The sequence below is a fragment of a genome, unplaced genomic scaffold (genome assembly GCF_019419815.1).
Source record: "Pyrus x bretschneideri cultivar Hongxiangsu unplaced genomic scaffold, Pyrus_bretschneideri_v1 Contig47, whole genome shotgun sequence".
Lineage (NCBI taxonomy): Eukaryota > Viridiplantae > Streptophyta > Magnoliopsida > Rosales > Rosaceae > Pyrus > Pyrus x bretschneideri.
In genome coordinates, this window is record NW_025999784.1 from 391,150 (window position 1) to 410,172 (window position 19,023).

Here is a 19,023-nt window from a genome sequence, read left to right on the forward strand (position 1 = left end):
TAATAAAAAGAATCACATTATTCATCATGTAAAATTTACTCGGGCTAAGTAGGTGAGAAGTAGGTAGATTTTTCGAGAAGTGTAACGTGATCAGCTACATCTCAAATCTGTAAAAAGTATAACCAATAAATGTGTTACATGTAACGGTATGAATATTGGAATGAAAATTAACCATGTTCACTAATCTTACTCTAATTGAAATTAACCTATGTTTCACTAATCTTACTCTAATTGATATGCGTTGGGAAATGGGAAACTGTAAAACTCGCGCACACGCTTGTAATCTCCACACGAATTTGGTGAAGAGAGAAATATCAAAAGTTGAAGTTTTCACTATCATTTCTAGTACTACTACTAGTATACATGTTTTGATTTTCCATCGAATTAGAAAACAAATAATTAATTAACTAGCTACGATGAAACACGGTCGCCGCCGCCGTCGTCATTTTCTTCTTCCTTAATCTGGTCTTCTTCACCTTCTAACAATGAAGATAAACATGGAGTAGTAGCAGTACTTTCAGACTCTTCTTCTACGGAGGAAACACAAGGAGTAGTCGCAGAAGAAGACGATGACGACAACGACGAAGAAGAAGAAGTAGTAATACTATTGTAAAAATTAGAGAAAGGGGAAGAAGGAGAGTTAATAATACAAGAACAAGAATTGCTACTGGTAGTAGTAAATGCTAGACCTACCAAGAGATCGACAAAAGCTCCAACAATATAACCATGGTTGCTTTTACCATTTACCCTCAAGTACCAACACAAAAGCTCCTCAAGATTCTCCCAATCCTTCAAGCCATGAGCTTCCACCATTTCCTCCATAGATTTTCTGAAATCCACAATCGGGTCTGGTGAGTCAATTGACAAAGCCACACTCTCCTTGAATGGAATAACATTATTAACCCCATCACCACCTTCATCAGCTGTTGCTGCTGCCGCGGCCCCCGCCTCAGCCTCCTTGGTCTCAACTAACACAGAGCTTGTCTGACCAGCTGGCTCAAAGAAGAGCCTCTCTGACCTCAACCCTTTAATCACACTCTCTATTGCGTCTCCTCCTCCAGCTCCTCCACCGCCTCTTGAGTCTTCAGAGACGGTGGAGAAGTTGGGACACTCGTCAAATGATGAGTTGGTGAAGAACGAGTCCGGTGTGCTATCCACCAGCACCAAATCTGTTGTAGGGTTTGTGGTGTCAAAGTAGGCTGAGTTTATGGTCTTGAAGATATCATTGCCTGTTCTGAAAGAAAGGGTTCTGGTTTGAGCACAAGAAGGCCAAGGCCATGGGGAGGAAGAAGAAGATGAAGATCTTGATAGTTCTGATGTGTTCTTGGAGAGAAAAGGGAGCTTCATTTTCTTCCCCATCTGGTTTTCTTGGAGGGATTGGGAGAAGAAATTAGGTTTTTCAAAACTTTGAAATATGAATTTTTGGAGTTGTGAAATGTGGCATTGATGGGTAGTCAGAGGGGAGGGTTTTAGGGGAAGGAAGATTATTTAAAGTTGTGGTATAAGGGAAGGTAACTGGTGGGGTCTTTTTACTCGTTTATGTTGAGAGATTTTTTAGACTATTCGAAACACGGCCACATTGTCATATGTCATATATAAATAGAGAAATATTTGAAAAAAAAAAATTCTTATTATATAACATATCATCTCGTGTTCCTAGCACAATAACAAATTTCTGGTTATATATAAACAACTTTTTAATTAAATGGTTATTCATTGTTTTGGGTAATAATTTAATGTGTTTCAGTTGAGCTCATTGAATAGTATAGTACTGGTTAAGTAGAGAGCTTTTATTTCCTAACAGTCGTTTATTAATTGACTTCAAAGAAAAAGAAACAGTCTCTTTTTAGGACATTATTTAGCTATTCACATGTTCGGAGTTATTACTGTCGGTTACGTGTGTAGATGTAACTCATAAAAATTACAAAATTAAAAGTTTATACACACGTATCAAAATATTACTTGTGTGAAAAGAGCTGAAGTGTTTTCCCTCGTTTTGAGGTACGTTTGATGTAGCTACATTCCACAACCTAGCATGTTGCATATCCTTACACAAATTTGAATGTGTAACTATTTCAAGAATTTCACCCATACTTCTTTATATTTTCAAGTACTTCTTAGCTCTAATAACTTATTTTCAAGAAATTTATAAAATTTGTACCATCTTAGTGGAGCATATATTTATCAACAACAAACATTTGCCACTCTTAATTTTAAGAGAAAATTTTGTATTATTCAGAATAGCAGTTTACGTCATATTCTAAAGATCGAGACAAATCCTTTTAACTAATTAAGGGATCACAACTCTATATACCCTTTTTTTTTTTTTTTTTTTGCTTTTTTTTTTTTTGGGAAAGCTCGACAGTATGAGGAAAAATTTATTGAAGAAAAAAAGTAGTTAAACTTAGTCCGGGAGATATAAATTTTACCCCTCATGATACAAGAAGAAAGAAAATGAAAAATACAAGAAAAAAGAAGGGATGACATAAACCGGACTTGTCTTCAGAAAATAAATAAATATACAAGAAAATAGGGAGGACTAAAGCCTAAACCCCTCTAAAGAAAAACCTAGAAGGTCTACTGATTTAGACTTGCAAAACAAGTTGCAAAGCACCAAAATCAATGGGTTAGGAAAAAAAGGAAAAACACACATCATGAAGGAGGACAAACTTGTAAACCGAGATGCACATTAATATGATAATCGGAAACCAGGCAAGCCAAGAAAATCCAAATGTAAAGAAGCACAGATCGCCAATGGATAATCGGAAACCAGTCATGCCAAACCAAACCAAGGTTGAAGAAGACAAACTCATATTAGCAAATTTGTTGGCAACCACATTTCCTTCTTGATAAATGTGTGAGCAATAAAAAGTCATCTCCCGAATTTGATCCAAGCAAGTAAACCAATGAATGCGAAGAGGCCAAGGAGGAACCAATTCTTTGAATGAAGACAACAAGAGCACTCGTAATATCACTTTTCAACCAAAAACAGTGCCAATCTCATGGATTAGAAAATTTTACGCTAATAAATTTGCCAAAAATCATTGTGATGATTCAATACCTTGACAACAACCACCAAGAAAATGACCACTTTGAAAAACTCCTCCATAAGCAGCGGGACCAAGATTTCCTTTAGTCAAACTATCAGTGTTAAGCTTAATCCAAGAAAACTTTGGAGGAGACCAAAGCACACAATGAATAATTAAGGCCTTTCGAGGGATAGGTTGAATACCCAAAGATGAGATAATACGAAGATCCAAACCGTTGGAGTATCCAGGGATAACCTTGCCAGTATAAACAATCCCAAAAGCAATAGACATGTAAAGATGATGAAAAGAGATTGGCTAATCTTCAAAGGTAGACTTATTGCATGCCTTTTGAATAGTATAACATGTAACTAGACCTGCAAAAATTCAAAGATTATGCAACTAACGAGAAAAAGGGTTACTCCCAAAAGCGTCCCAAAACATTGGTAAGGAATAATAAGGGCCAATAAGTACTAAATTGACAGGCCAACCACATCCAAATTTGCTTAGATGCTGAATATTTGAAGCAAAAATGAGCAGCAGATTCTTTAGAGGCACGACATAAATGACAAATGGTGCTAAAGGAAAACCTCGTTGTTGAAGTGCGACCTCAAAGTGAGAATTTTGTATTGAAAAAGTCGCCAAGTCAAAATAGTCGTGGGGGTATGAAATGTCAGCCAAATGACCTTCAAGATATAGTTGGGATTTGGATCCCATCCGGATCCAAATTGTGGGGATCCTTGGGATCCTCACATTTTAGGCATTCATCGTGCATCATGAGGTTAGAAATCATTTGACCTTTTTTATTTAAAATTAAACACAAATAGTACTGGCTGCACAATATATGATGAACGGCTAGGATATGGGAATTCCTAAGATCCCCACAAAGTAGATCCAGAGAGGATCCTCTTCCATATGGTTGGTCTCTCATTCTTTTAACTAATACATAACACTGTTGAAGATACGTTATGTCTTCTTTTGGTTTAATTATAAATATATATGAAATATATATATTTATATTGTTTGCTACATGTAGATTAACGTATGCACATTGAAATACCTTCTGCTCTTTTGACATTCTCTCTCATGCTTTATGATTGACTTGATAGCTGCCAAAATGTTCTTGCAAAACACGTGAATTCTTCTTCTTCGTTATTTTTGTTAGACAAATCGATATTGAATAAGGGAGGAATCAAATCCAGAAATTTGGATGCAAAAGTATATATTTATAATAACTTCAGCTACAAGTTCTTTGCATATCCTTATGACAAGTCATTTATTGCATGTGTTGCGAGAGTGCTTTCAGCTCAACACACTTGATCTTCTTTTTTTCGTGAAAGAAAATACATTTTGCCACAAAAACTAAGTAGAATCCATATCTATCCATGACATTGTCTCTTTTGTTTTGGTTAAGCTAACGTAAAAAAGAATTTCAACTCGAAAAGAAAGAAGGGATACATACAATTACTTGAAGGTGGAGGGAAAGAGATGAAATTCAAAAGTTACAAAATTAAAAGATGGGGGCAAGTGGGGATGAATATCATATGGAAGTATCCACAGAGTAACTCTCTATCACGTACCTACCTTCCCCCAAGAGTTACAGAGAGAACAGCCTCGAGAGAGAGAGAACGAAGGAGACCCATTTATCACTTCATCCATTACCGGCCATGGCCCTGCTTTTGGATTCTAATCTAATCAAGTGTGACATTGACAGACTCAACAACGTTGAAAGGAGGCTGGGCAAGTCCAAGACAAAAAGTACTGCTGCTTTTACATCTTCAAATTGTAAAATATACACCATTTTTCTCTCTTTACACACTACTTTTTAAGCTCAACTTTTGTTTTCGTTGATTTTATTAACTACGACGTTCGAAAATAAAAAGAGGTGCACGAAAAACTAAAAAGGGTGTGAAAACCAGATCATTAAAAAACACAGCTTACCTTGTAGTAAGAGAAGATCACTAAAGCGATTTCTTAACTAAGAATCAATAAAAAAGCATGACAAGAGGACAGATACGAGGGGTTTTTCTTCAATGCAGCTCTCGAAGTGTTGTTGAATAGAACTTATAGTTGCTGAGGTATTTTTTTTCTACTTTACTTAAAACACTTTTTCGTATCGAACTATAATTGTTTTCGGGAAAAAAAAAAAAAAAAATCTGTGTAGGTAGGGTTTGGGAAAAGGACCACCTTATCCCTCTCAATCAATCCTTGTCTTATGTGGACCAAAATTTACAGCTTGTGGTGTGTCTCTATGTGCACTAGAAATGCAAGATCACATGTAGTTGCTGTGGGGTTTGATTAGGAAACTCATAGCTGCACTTTGGCTGCCTTGATTTTCTTGATTTCTAATTCACGGCAGACAGATGCATTATGTGCATGTGGGTGGCTTAGCCATAATTCTTAAGTACTCGACGAAAGAAACAGACCGGTCATAAACAACTCGAGTTTGATAGCAAAGGAGAACATGAGGACCTCTACGATGCATGGATAGAGAGATACGAGACAACATGGCACACATATACGTCAAATTAACAAGAAAAATTATTGTATGACGACATGGAAATACAATATGACTCAACACGACACCGGAATATGAGAGGATACCACCGTGTTCACGCATTACGAGGACATCAATCATTGTACAATTTCTTTATCGTAAACATTCATAATATTTTCTCTGTGTGTCCTTCCATGAGAAACAATAATTCACTAGGACCGCGCCGGAGGTAGGTCTTATGCTAAGGGTGCAATTTCTTGTCCTCCCAGCAATCATTTAACTTAACAAATCAAGAGAGATTTCAAAGATAGTACTATATATTGCTTCCGGAAAATTAACAAAAGCTAGGCTAAGTTTATTTACTCTGTCCAGTTGGAGTTTGTTACCTTTTTCATTTGACCGCCCATGGCGTTCATATCAAAGACAAACAGAAAACAAGTGCCACGGCTGCTACGTAAGTTGATCGAAACATTATTCAAGAATATCAACTGCAGCCCCACCTCGAATTAGAAGAGTGCAACATTCCCATCGATATTGGACACACTGTCCCTAAAGTCGGTCACTTGATTGAGAAATTGTTGACCCACATTTGAAAAGATCGCCGACCCTCTATCGGCCTGAAATTTTAGGATAGGGCCGAGTTGATTAATAGCCTGAAAAGGAGGTTGCAAGTTTCGGCCCAACGGTGAAGTGCTCGGGCCGGTAGTGAGATGCTGATGGTTCGGTGGAGTCCTAGGTGAATTGGGCTTGCTTAAAAGATGGGGATTGGATTATGGCTCGGTCAAGTCCTAAACAAAGTAGTACTGTTGCAGGATCAAGATGGGTTTTGATAAGAATTGAATAAAATTGCTTATGGATCAAATCCTCGTGTCTCAATAGAGAATGAATTAATCACATAAAAGGATTTGGTTCAGAATCTTAGGTCAAGTCCAAGACCAAGAGGGTGAGACTCGGTGGAGAGATAGTTTTAGTAAAAGTATTCGTGAAGATAATTTGTTCCTATAACTCGGCATATATGGGCATCAAGAAATTTGCTCCTATAAATACAAGAGATCGTGTAACAAGAAAGGGACCTTTAACTCAAAACACAAATCAACGTGAAAACTTTTCACACACTATTGTAAAAACTAACTACTTCACTAACGGTTAGCACAAATTTTAAATGGATAGACAGGTTTGGGTTGGTAACCGACGGATGACAACCGACTGGATAAACTGAGTTTTCCAAAAGCAAATAATGAAGGTGACTGACTAGATAGATTGGGCCAAAGTTATAGAGTCAATTTGCCTTAGGGTCTCAACCGCCTGTATAGACAGGGATTCCCCCAAGTTTGCGACTGACTATTTATGCAAGTCTTACTAGCGAAGAGTCTTTGATTATTTCACATAAAGATTACTTTATCAACCTTCTCGAAGAAGTGAGGTGTTACTTTTAGGTTATTTTAAGAGCTCAACACTCAAACAGCCGATTACTTTTGAACTTCACAACAATTTGTATAACTTTGTCTTCACGTTTTAGAACCTAAGGCCGAGAGTGTTCCTTCCTCGACTAAACTCGTTCAATTCAGGAGTCAGCAATGCATTTCACCATATTCACCACATTCAAGACATTCATCCGGGCGAGCTCAATGGCAAGTTGGCACGACCGCATTAGCATTCAAGCCATTAAAGGACGTAATTAGCTCTTAGTTACTTTGACTTGAGCCACATAGGCTGTGTAATTTTTAGGTTTAACATTTTGGCATGCCCAATGGGACACTTAGGCCATCTCCAACCGAACATAGCCCTCGACCAGAGTATAGCCTTGCAAGAAATTATTTTTTTAATGAACAGTGCCATACCATATTTATATACCATCTCCAACCGAAGAGTGCTATATTTTAGCCCCCTAAATAATTTATTATTTTAAGTTTGTTCTTTAATTTTATTGGTTAATTAAATTAAACTACCATATTAAAATAAGGTTTCCGAGCATATTTTGACTGTCACTTGAAGATGTGGCCACTTGAAAATTATTGAAAAAAATAAAGGAAATATTATTGGAAGAGGTAAGAGAGGGGTGTGTATGAAAAGAGTGTTTGAGGTGAATAGAATGTGAAGAATTGAAATACAATGAGGTAAGATAGTATGAAGGGGTGAATAGAATGTGTAGAAATGTCTTATGTATTTATAGGAAAAAAAATGAGATTTTTTATTTTTGTATTCTTTAATTTCGTCTATAAAAAAAAAATCCAGCTGGGCTCAATTGAACGAGTTGCTAGCTAGCTAAGGATAGCCAACCCAGTAGCCATATGGTTGGATTTTGACCCGGTGGGTCTCAATGATTTTTGGTCCAAACCTCTATTATAGATGGGTTTTTGTGTCAAAAAGAGTATCCTTCAGCCTATGGCCCTAAGAGGCCCGATTGGAGATGGCCTTGTTGTAAATATGTGAAGTCCATTTGATATTTTCATATTCCAATCGTATCAGTTCTTTCGGTTAGTTGAGATCCAAGCTCAACTAGAGAAACCCATTCAAAAGAGTGAGAGGATAAAAACGGCATGGGAGGTGGAGAAGATTCTTGACGGGCATGGAGAGATGAGGAAATCTTTATCCTAAATGTTAAAAGTGAAGGCTCATTTTGCCTTACAGGAACAATAGGTAAAAGACAGCGTCCATTTTAATACATGACACGGCGACTAATCTTCAGGCTCGATGGTTCTCGGTCTTCTTCCCCTACCTCTTCTGGAACTGGTGTTATAATTTGTGACCATAATGGCTCTTTTACTGCAGCAGCTTCCCATCATTGTTCTCACACCTCTTCTGTGGAGGTGGAGGCCTCTGCTGCCACGGAGGGTCTTGGTGGACTTGGATCCGCCGAGAAGCCAACAGTGCTGCTGATGCCACCGCCAAGCTTGTGAAAAGGAGGTTGTGCGTTTGCAACTGGGTTAACACCCCTCCACCCTCCCTGGTGTCCGGTCTCTCTCATGACGACCTCCCTGCTATGCTTCCCTTGCTGCTGCTTTTGTATGCTTCTTTTTTTCTGTACCCACTGTTTTGCTGCACTGTTTTTCTTCTACCTGTTTTTTTGTTTGTTCCTCTTCCTTTGTGGCTTTTATCAAGTATCACTATCACTTGACCAAAGAAATATGAACGAAGATTTACAGAGCTAAATGTGACTGTAAAAAGTAATTAACAGTAAATAAACAACCGTCTGCATGGAGAATCAATCTATAATGACCATGTTTATGGAGCTAAACGTGATAAGAAATTCAAAGAGAACTGGCAGAATCCTAAACCTACCATTCTAAAAAGGCATCAAGTAAGAAGGATTGGGAGCACCACTACAAAACCCATGGCCTTTTAACTTCTCATGCCGATGACCAGAAATGTCAGAAAGCATATGTCATGTAAGTTGAACCCAAGTACTAAATAACAATTGAAAACTAACTGGCATGGGACAAGTTCTCGAAGTCAATATGCAACTGGAAGGAAACAGCATATAATTACAATTGTACTGCGAGCAGAGGCTGAAAGGCTGCTTGTCATGTAAGTTTAATCATTGACCGAGCCATACATATAATCTCACACGACGTTTATTGACCGCCATTGCCATATTCCCTTCTCGACACTCTTACCATAAGTCCAAGCTTTCTTAAATAATTCAATCATCTTGCTAAGTGACAACAATGGGGGCCTACGATTCCTATGACAATGACCTGCAGAAGAATTATGCAAAGTATGAACTGTTTATGTTGTTTTTATATACCAACCTACCAAGAGAATCCAACTTCAGGAATCCCTTCAATCCATCAGAATTCTCTTCTGATCACTTATATCACTCTAGGACAATTCATAGAGAACCCTACAAAAGACCTGTTAACCTTCCCTCTCTTTATAATCCCGAACTCAACAGTCTACAATCCAATGGAAAAACTCCGAATTCTCTAAACCCGCAACCCCACCAATCCTCTCTTCCCAAACATCTCCAAAGTTCCTAATTCTATAAGCTTCCAAACCCATCAATTATCACAAACAGATATGCACAGAAGTAAATGAAGGATCAGAAATCCAAAAAAAGGTCGCATCGAAAGCGAAACCAAGAACTGCAAAGAATTAATAAAAGCCTAATAATATTGATGAAACCAAGTCATGTATACAAAATTTACTTAAAAGAGAGAGAAATCTATGAGCAATGGATTCCATTGAAAAAATCAAGAAACCTCTAGACCATACAAAACGCCGGCGTACTTCACGATCCCGTCCTTAGGAAAATAGACCTCTCTGATCCTCTGGAACGCGTGCAGGGTTAGCAGGCTATCCGACCCGGCCTGGTGGCTCTTACCGGCAATCCGGTCCACATTCAGTGTCTGGCAGACCCGGTCCAGCCCACCATAGAGGGCGGCGCAGAACCTCGTCAGGTGCTTCACGTCGTACACTCCAGACCCAAAGAAAACCCTCACGTAATTCAAGAACACCGACAACTCGTCCGGCAAGACTCGCTGAGTCAACAACTTGACCAGGTACCCGAAATCGTAGGCGCTGTGGAACGTGACCCAGTTAACGGCGTCGTTGCAGACGAGCCCCGACGACATCATCAGCTCCGCGAACCGGACCGAGTCCACCCCGAAATCCCGGTTCCGCTCGAAATCGATCCCCTGGCGGCGAAGCAACTCGACCGAGTCGTGCGCGTGGGCGTCCCGCGCGACGTCGAAGTCCCGGAAATTGAATTCCCATATATACAGATTCTTGGTCCCCAAATCCGGTAGATTTCCGCTGTCGTCCGAGAGGGTGAGGCCGACCTGGATCAGATTGAGGCGATCGACGTTGGCCTTGAGCATGAGGTAGTGCGCGGCGGGCTCGCGGTGGTAGAAATTGGGATCGTTGGAGTCGGGTCGGACCACGACGCCCGGGAATTCGGTATCCATGGAAATCAAAGGGTAATCGTCGATGACGGATCGGATCAGTTCGAACTCGGACTCGAGGTTATCGGACCACACCGAGCGGATCAGGATGTCTCGCGGCGGCGGAGGCTTGGGTGGAGGGGGGCCGGATGATGACATCGCAGAAGATCGTCCAGATCGGATTGCGAAATCGGATCCGAATCGACGATTGTTTGTCACTGAAATTAAAAAAATAAATAAATAAAAACGAGGGTGAAATTTGGTTAGGGTTTGACGGATGATTTTGAAGGAGGAACAAGAAAGAAGGGGGGCAGTTTTATACAAATCAATCGATAGTTTAGAGAGAGAAAGGGATGAGAGAGAGAGAGAGATAGAGGGACGTGGGGCAGTTTTTTTATAATTTATTTACTTTTATTCCCCGATTTGTTGCGGAATACTATTTTTATTTATTTTTGTGGGGTTTTTTATTGGAATTAAATAAAGGTGGTTGTCGGTGATTGGCTAGTTTATTGATTTGGAATTTTGTGAATATTGTACAACTGAAAATTAGCTAAAGTAGGAAAGTGGTGGGGTCCATGGGAAAACTATGGGCCGACTTGGGTTTGTCGTGTAGTTGATTAGTGGGGTGAATCGGGTGATGTGGAATTGTGGACATAGAAAATGGGCATGTAGTTAATTATTGAGTGCAACTTATCCACAAGATAATGAAAATTCGAAGAACGATAGCGTTAGTCGTTCATTTATGTTTGTGAGACCCATAAAATAAAAATGTAGGTGTTGTCCTACACGAAAAATACATCTATATCAAACGTTCTTCTGAAGATAATCTTAAATTTTGACGAAAATTATAGAGAGCATTTATTGATTAAAAAGCATCATTTAGGCATATTGATGATGTAGATGGTGTCGCAGTGACGCTAATGATAGGATTGACGTAACAGTAATCGATGGCATGCTACTTTAGTGGGTTTATCGACTAATCTGACTACCTCAACCCAACCAATCTGACTAACCCAACTTAAATATGTTGGGTTGGATTGGGTTGGGTTGTAAACTTCAAAATTTTATTTTTATGTAAAAACACGACCACTCGGTCAATAAGTGGATTGGGTTGTTTAAAGTATTGTTAACTCGATTAAAATTGACTCACTCGACCAACCCACGCAATGCCCTGCCCACCTTTAATCCCATGGAAGAAACAAAAGCCGAACTTTCCGTTCAAAGTTTAGCTTGTTTGCTTAAATGACTTGAATTATATATGGTTGTTAAGAAACAACGAGTTGAGCAAAACACATGCTGTGTGTATGATCGAGGGGCCTTGGGTGCCAGAACTCGTATGTAGGCCCTCAAATTTGTGCTTTTGAGTTTTTACGGTCCAAAGAAGATCTTCTTGGTAATGTTTTAATTGTTAAAACGTAAAATCTTGAACAAAGACATAGTTTGAAAGGTCAAAATTGAAACTCCCACCATACTAAAAACCTAAAGAAACATCATACACTAACACTCTGTTTGAATGAGAAAATTTAAGATTACTTAATTTTAAAACGACGGATATTGAAATAATAAAATTTTATTTTCTAAAATTTGTGAATTTTCTTATTTGTATAAATTAAAAGAACAATATAATTTGAATACGGAATTTGTTATTGTTAAACTCTTAATCATAGCAATTGGGAAATGACATATACTTACATGGAATTTAAACTTGGGAATTGGAGGTCTCAAATTCCAAGTTTTTTTTTTCCATGCGAAAATTCTAAATTTCTATGTTTATAAATCCAAACAAGAAAATTAGTACGTGACAATTTATAAATTCTGACTTTTGTCCACATTCCAAATTTATTTTCCTCATCCAAATACAGTGCAAGAAAGTAGGCAATTTAAGAAAGGAGTTAATGGATTGAGCAAGTTCAAGCAAAAACTTTGTCTCCTCAATTTTGTGATCCTATTACTTTCAATACAATGTACTCTTATTTGGAAACCCATTTTATTTTCAAAATTCAACTTTTTTTTATCTCCTAATTTTAATTTTAAGATGTGTACATTTTAGAAATGTTAATGAGATTCTCTAAAACAGTGACACTCTTCGTAGATTTTCTATCACTTTTATGTTTTTGGTTCAATATTCATAATGTTGGCATGGAATTGACGTTAAAATATTAGGTGACAGAGAATCCATAAAAAAATTCACTTTTAAGAGAATCCTCTTAGTATTTCTCATATTTAAGTATTCTAAAGTTGAAAATTTTCATCTCATAATTAATAAGAATCACAATTTTAATTCAACTTCTACAATTAATTGGGAATGAGAGTGAAAAGCTGAATCTAGAGGCCTCGTTTGGCAGCTCGGACTGTACTGACTATTTCTGTCGAATAGGATAAATAGCCACTGGATAGCACTGATTAAATTAGTTGGGCATTTAGTGCAGTATCGGACTAATGACCATGTTATTTATACTGTATTTGGTACTGAACCGGATAAGAAAGGGGAAGAAAAAAAAATTTGACAAGTTTCACATCTCAAAAACTGATCATACTTCTCATTCAGGTTGTAGAACACATTAATCTCTATCAAAAACATCTGCCCAAATTCTCACAAACTCTTTTTCCTGCTCGTGAAGATGACGAGTTTCACATCTCAAACACTGATCATACTTCTCATTCAAGTTGCCCTTCTTCCAATGTTGCTCCATTGCAGGGTTTTCTTCCCAATGGATGCCAATCTCATCATCCAAACATGCAGAGTCTGTCCTCTTTCTCTTCCACTCGATGGGTTGGGATCGAAATTCCAGAAAAGGGTTCGAAGGTTTTGGATCAAAGAATCGCAGGAATTAAAAAAAAAAGGAAATGGCCTTTGAGAGCTTCAAGTCTCAAGTATTCGACCCCAACAACAAACCCTAAATTCAAAAATTATAATTAAAACACAAAATTACAAAATCAATTGCATAATTACAGAGAAAACAATAACTAGATTCAAACAATTGAAAGAAATTGCAAGAAAAATAGGAGGGGGAAGAACAGAGGCAGGGGAGGAACCTGGGAAGAAGAAGAAGAAGAATGAGAAGACAAACCTGGGAGAGAGCGATGCGTCTAGAGAGGACCGGAGCGGCTGGAGAGGAAGGAGAAAGCGAGAGATTTTCTTGTACAGTCTGGAGAGGAAGAGAGAGCGAGAGTGCGTTTTCAGGAGGAAGGAGAGAGCGAGGGTGCGTTCTTAGGAAGCCGACTAAATTGTACCGTGGTTTTAGAGGGGATAAAGAAACGGATGCTTACCATATAAAATAAGTGGGTCCGGATTATTTAATCCGATGGCTATCTAATATGAACGAACATTAAATATTGTACTCCGTATTATTAATCTTATCCTGTGTACCAAACACGGCCACAATTTGCTCAACATTAACAGAAGAAAGAAAGAAAACCATATACATAGAAGAAGTGATTGACTTTGACAAGTCAGCATTGCGTTGTAGAATGCCAAAAATGTGCTCAGTAAAGTCGGCACTGAGTATGAAAGCCGGGCGCCAAGTTGTCGCTTGCGTGCGTCTGTTACCTAGCGTTTGGGCTGTTGCTGACTCATTCTTCATGGTTCCTGCATTTGTACACCAGCCGCTTGTCTACAAGGGAGGAACAGCAACTTACACAACATGGGTTTGCCGTATTTGTTGTCGAATTATCATAGAGACAGGTTAAAAATTTATTTTTGTCAACTTAATAATTATCACTTGCACAATTCATTAGATGTGAGATTTTATCACAAAAGTTATGGTATTAGTTGGAGCAACGTTATGATATTTAAACTCTTATTTTCTCAAAGACACAGTCGATGAGATATTTCAACAGTCATAATATCCCGTGCTAATTTTTAACATTATATGGTAAAAAATTTACACATATTACTATTGTATTTGGTATAAAACATTACAATAACGGTATATCAGTGCCATAAAAGTATATACCTGATGAAGTGGAGGGCATAAGTCCAAGCAACAAATACTAAATATTTACCAGAAAACAAGTTGTGATAGTTGGGTCACCTAATTTTACTTGTTTTTGCGTATTCCCACTTGGTTACAAAAATCAAAATTAGATCAATGCTGACCCAATATTTGAATAATAATTTACAGCTAAGCTCTTGTGTAATGTATAAGCAACAATGCTAAAATAGTCATAAATGTGTAAAATGAAATAAAATATATACTCATATAACCGTTTCAAATACAGTGTACTTGATCTTCAAAATAGAAATAATAATAAGAGCGGTGTTATTCACACAACTCTCTTAATTTTTGACTGTCTAATCGAATTAATTGAAGAATATATGTGTGGACAGTACCACCCTGATGATAATGTGTATACATGTTTTGTGTTAAGAAAGATTTAATTATTCACTATATTCAAGTTATATTGATTCATTAAGTTAAAAATGAAGACAAAGTTCTAAATTATGTCTAAGTTGAAGATGACGAATGAATTAGGGTGTGTTTGAAAGTGCTTCTAAAATAAATGAAAACACTTATGGAGAAAATATTTTTAGATTCCAAAAACATTTGTAATGCAATTGGAAAGAAGCACATTTTCATGTTTTTAATTTTTTTTCAAAATCTATTTGCAATTTCATAGATGATTGATTTCAAAAGTACGTTTCATCAAAAATACTTTCAGTCCTTTAAAACACACTTCCAAACACACCCTTACTAATATGGCGGTGTTATCTTACCAATTTGAGAGATTTGGAATAATATACCTTTCATTCCCAATACGTTCAATCTTATGAGTTATCTTGTTTAGTCTATAATTAATCACCAATCGTGGCATGCTTTAGATGAAGTTCGTGTCAAAACTCAAATCCATTATTTTAAATCCTTATCGAAGTATCCGCAAAATCACTTTCAATTTGCTCCTTGAATTTTTAAATAAAATTGAGATTTGAACAATTAAAAATTGTCAATTTTCCCTACTGAAAAGAGTTGAATATCCAACACTAGTCCGCGTCGTACCTTCACTCAAAACATCCCTAAAGCAGCTGCAATGGTAGTGACCAACCAATTCAGAAAATTGTTGAACGCATCATCTACAAGTTACAATTGGCAAATGCTAACCAAACTGATTCTTTAGTGATTAGATTTCGTGCTTCTGCATCAAAAAGATTGCGGTAGACGGCTACCGGACCTTGATCGTCTTGAGATCCCATTACAGTACATCTCAAACAATTTACTTTGAACCAATGCACAGATAATGGACACAACACAATTTACAGTTAATCTCTTAACAACACAATTAGTGCCCGATTCAGAGAGAAACATGCTTCCTACTGTCGTTCCAGTTTCGCTTACAACCACAATTTACTTGGTGTTTGATTTACCGGCCCCCTTTTCAAAATATAATGCTTGAATTTGATACATTTTACCCTCAAATTAACAAAACAGAAAACAACAAATCAAGAACAAATACGATGGCGAATGAGTATATATACAGATAAAGGGTAGAAGATTCCACTTAAGGGGTATGTTAAATATTTGACACACATAAAATCCCATTAATGAAACAGCATCCCTTCAATACAGTTCGACAAAATACGAAAGCAAAACACAGACGAAGCCATGGAGAGGTAACAGGAGAAACTTTTTGGGGGCACTCCCCTGCATGTTCTTAACATAGGATCTACGAGGGCATTACAAACTATATATTGCATATAGCATATGCAATTGGATCCATGATGATAACTATACGGTCTTGAAAGCTAGAAGTAGGTACCTTCTGGAGGCTGGACCAACTTCCGGTTATGCGGGGCTCCCATCTCCTTTTTCAGCTGTGTAAGAATATCTTCCATGGTGTACTCCCGCTGCCAGTTTGCAAGAAGTCCAAACTTCTTTGGTTCCACCTATCGAATCAAATGCACTCAGATATTGTCAAACCAAATATCGTTAGGCACAACCACTTGGACTGAATTTTCAATAGTCATACACCTGGTCAAAAATTCGTCTGGTCTGGCTTTACTGTTCTTATAATCATATTCAATATCATTGAAGAATAGAGTGTGTATGTGCGCGCGCGTGCGTGCATGTTGGGTTGGGGGGGAATAATGTGGTTGTTTGTTGTAGCTGTTGTAAAAGACTAAGGTACTTTATTTTTCTTCTCGCCAAAACAAAAGACAAATACATTACATATTGTCAAATGCACTCAGATATTGTCAAACTGAACATCGGTTGGACTGAATTTTTAATAGTCATTACATCCGGCACCGTCTGGTCTGGGGGAGACAATCCTGTGGTTGTAAATGACTAAAGTACCTTATTTTCTTCTCCCCAAAACAAAAGACAAATACATTATGTATCATAAGTGCAAATCACTAGCTGCAGTGAGAAAAGAATATGCAAAGCAAAACGCAAAACAACTGAACTAAAAATCATGTAATGAAATTGTGACCATACCACTCCAGTTTCATGGTTAACACAAGTCATGTTAACCCGAGAATGAAAACGAACACTTGGTGGCTTCTCAGGGTAATCTTTATCACAGAACAATTTCAACTGATAGATCCGACCTTCATGTACAGTCTGGGAAAAAGTAAAAAATGGAAATATTACATTAAACAAAAAATACATGGAAAAATATATTATGAAGCAGTAGAAAAGAATTATTTAACCGCAAACTGATTCAATGAAGGGGAATATAGAAAGAATTAGCCCCAAAGATTTAATGCTATATTTGAAGGTTGGGAAAGGGAAGCTCCTTTCTTTATTCACGAGATTTGAAGAGCACAAAACCAAGCCCCAATCCGGCAATGCACCTTCCTTTTCCAAAATAGGTCATTTACAGAAAGAGATTGAACAATTAAAGTCAGTTTTTAAGCAGGCACACGTAACTTGCATCACCTGTGAAAATCCACTACATCGTAATTATATTTTAGTTAGTTCAGCCGATGCTTGACACTAAACACACATCCTTTTAGGATCTAGTACGCTTAGCACAATCAACCCTTCTCCTTTTAAGGTCTAAATCAGGGACTATTTGCAATAAATTTAAACAGAATTTCTTAAAATTCGGGAGAGACTACAAATCCAACACAATCTTTTCTGATAAGCACATGAAATCTGACAAAACAAACGTTAAACAAAAACATGATACATCTAAACGCGAAGCGAAATTTACATTGTGGGGACCAATGATGGTGCCAGTCCAAGAACGCATGTAGATGTCATCTCCGTCATCCATCCCATAGCTGACAGTGCCATCCCCAATACCTTTTTCTCCTCGTTCAAGTTCCTCCAGCAATCTGAAGTTTCGTGGGACTGCAAGAAAACTCAAGGGTTATACGTGGTTGGTTGAAAGAGTAAGGGAACATATCTTACATTCTTAATAAATTCCTTTTATTTACAGTTTTAGGAATGATAAACACAAACACAACCAAAACCTTGTATGCAGAGAAACCAAATCATGCTTGGATTGAACGGAACATTAGTTGGCAGCTTCAAATTTCAATGGACAATAATTAGAAGAAAAATACAAATTTGAATATACAAAAAAAAAAAAAATTGATCTTTTCCTCATAAATACACTCTATATTTCAAAGACAAACACAAAGTTCAATCTTACCTTTCAAAGTTCAAATACTGCATGCGCAAAATTATTCAGAAATGAGCTCAATATTTTTATTGCAATTAAACGAATTAAAAAACATTAGGGAAAAAAAAAACACAATTCAATTCAATGCAACAAAAAAACTCAGCTGGAAAATGCAATAATTAAATCAACTAAAGGCCAAACTCACCTACCCACATGCGAAATCATATCAAAAAACGCATAAACCACAAAGTCAACAAAAAACCATTTGCACAATCGATCAAAATTACACAAGAACAAAAAGATCAAGGCAAAATTCGATCAAACGATGACATGGGTAATGATAAACTCACCCACGACACTCGATCCTCCTGAGCCCAGCGTCATAGATGATGACGATGATCAGTTGGGTGGGTGGGTGGTTGGATTCTCAGGTGGGTGTGCCGAGATCTAACGAAAGCGAGAGGTATCGGAGGTGGGCGGAGGCGGTCGAAGAGTGAGGAATATGAGAGAATCTGGAGAGAGAGAGAGAGAGAGAGAGAGAACCAGGCGTTGAAGGCAAAGTGGGATTAAAGGAGAAGACTTGATGGGCAAGAGGGATTTTGATAGGTTATGAAGAAAGATGATGGGTTGGGATTTATTGGAATTTTGGGAATTAGGGGACTGTTTGTTTGCAATTTTAACTTTCACTTTGTCTTCAAAAAATGACAGACACTGTTATTTTGTCTTTGTGGGTTTTCATGTTTGAGCCTATTGGGTTGTGATCACTTTTATTGGCCCAAAATTGCTATTGGATCAAGGAGGTATGGTGGCGACCCAATGACAATCCTTCGTGTTCGGGAGAAGGATTTACATCGATCGGATTCACAGTAACAAAGTTTTATGGTGCAATATGTATGGTTATGTTTAAGTTTTTCTCAAGATGATAATGCATTATTAGATTTGACGTCATGGTCATACTGATCGCAGTCCATGTAAGTTGTTCTTTATGTTAAGTAGGGTTATTACGAATTTTGGGTTGGTTTGAGGTTGTGGTGCTTGAAAAAAATAAAAA

General features: G+C 37.6%; 3 protein-coding genes and 1 long non-coding RNA gene across 4 annotated transcripts; all 4 read right to left on the reverse strand.

Annotated features, from left to right (window-relative positions):
* Nucleotides 1-312: 312 nt before the first annotated feature.
* LOC103961699 (transcription repressor OFP13) lies at nucleotides 313-1,547 on the reverse strand. Its single transcript, XM_009374286.3, has one exon. It carries the CDS (start codon nucleotides 1,357-1,359, stop codon nucleotides 412-414), a length of 948 nt encoding a protein of 315 aa, XP_009372561.1. The 5' UTR covers nucleotides 1,360-1,547; the 3' UTR covers nucleotides 313-411.
* An 8,071-nt stretch (nucleotides 1,548-9,618) lies between these two features.
* On the reverse strand, nucleotides 9,619-10,662 carry LOC103961698 (probable CCR4-associated factor 1 homolog 11). Its single transcript, XM_009374285.3, has one exon. The coding sequence runs from the start codon at nucleotides 10,563-10,565 to the stop codon at nucleotides 9,717-9,719; it is 849 nt and encodes a 282-aa protein (XP_009372560.1). The 5' UTR covers nucleotides 10,566-10,662; the 3' UTR covers nucleotides 9,619-9,716.
* Nucleotides 10,663-12,800: 2,138 nt separating this feature from the next.
* Nucleotides 12,801-13,634, reverse strand: LOC125469928. The gene is made up of 2 exons (XR_007252257.1): nucleotides 13,478-13,634; nucleotides 12,801-13,303 (listed from the first exon to the last, which is right to left on the reverse strand). It is a non-coding gene; the product is annotated as an uncharacterized LOC125469928 (long non-coding RNA).
* Nucleotides 13,635-15,859: 2,225 nt separating this feature from the next.
* On the reverse strand, nucleotides 15,860-18,484 carry LOC103961697 (ubiquitin-conjugating enzyme E2 variant 1D). The gene is made up of 4 exons (XM_009374283.3): nucleotides 18,323-18,484; nucleotides 17,559-17,698; nucleotides 16,838-16,963; nucleotides 15,860-16,287 (listed from the first exon to the last, which is right to left on the reverse strand). The coding sequence occupies exons 1-4, from the start codon at nucleotides 18,354-18,356 to the stop codon at nucleotides 16,147-16,149; spliced, it is 441 nt and encodes a 146-aa protein (XP_009372558.1). The 5' UTR covers nucleotides 18,357-18,484; the 3' UTR covers nucleotides 15,860-16,146.
* Between the last annotated feature and the right edge of the window lie 539 nt (nucleotides 18,485-19,023).

Bases quoted from the DNA above. Each gene is read 5' to 3' on its own strand.
- LOC103961698 (XM_009374285.3), bottom strand. From the start codon at position 10,565: ATGTCATCATCCGGCCCCCCTCCACCCAAGCCTCCGCCGCCGCGAGAC.
- LOC103961699 (XM_009374286.3), bottom strand. From the start codon at position 1,359: ATGGGGAAGAAAATGAAGCTCCCTTTTCTCTCCAAGAACACATCAGAA.
- LOC103961697 (XM_009374283.3), bottom strand. From the start codon at position 18,356: ATGACGCTGGGCTCAGGAGGATCGAGTGTCGTGG. The intron at 17,699-18,322 runs GTGAGTTTATCA...GTTTTCTTGCAG, and splicing joins AGGAGGATCGAGTGTCGTGG to TCCCACGAAACTTCAGATTG. The intron at 16,288-16,837 runs GTATGGTCACAA...TTGATTCGATAG, and splicing joins TTAACCATGAAACTGGAGTG to GTGGAACCAAAGAAGTTTGG.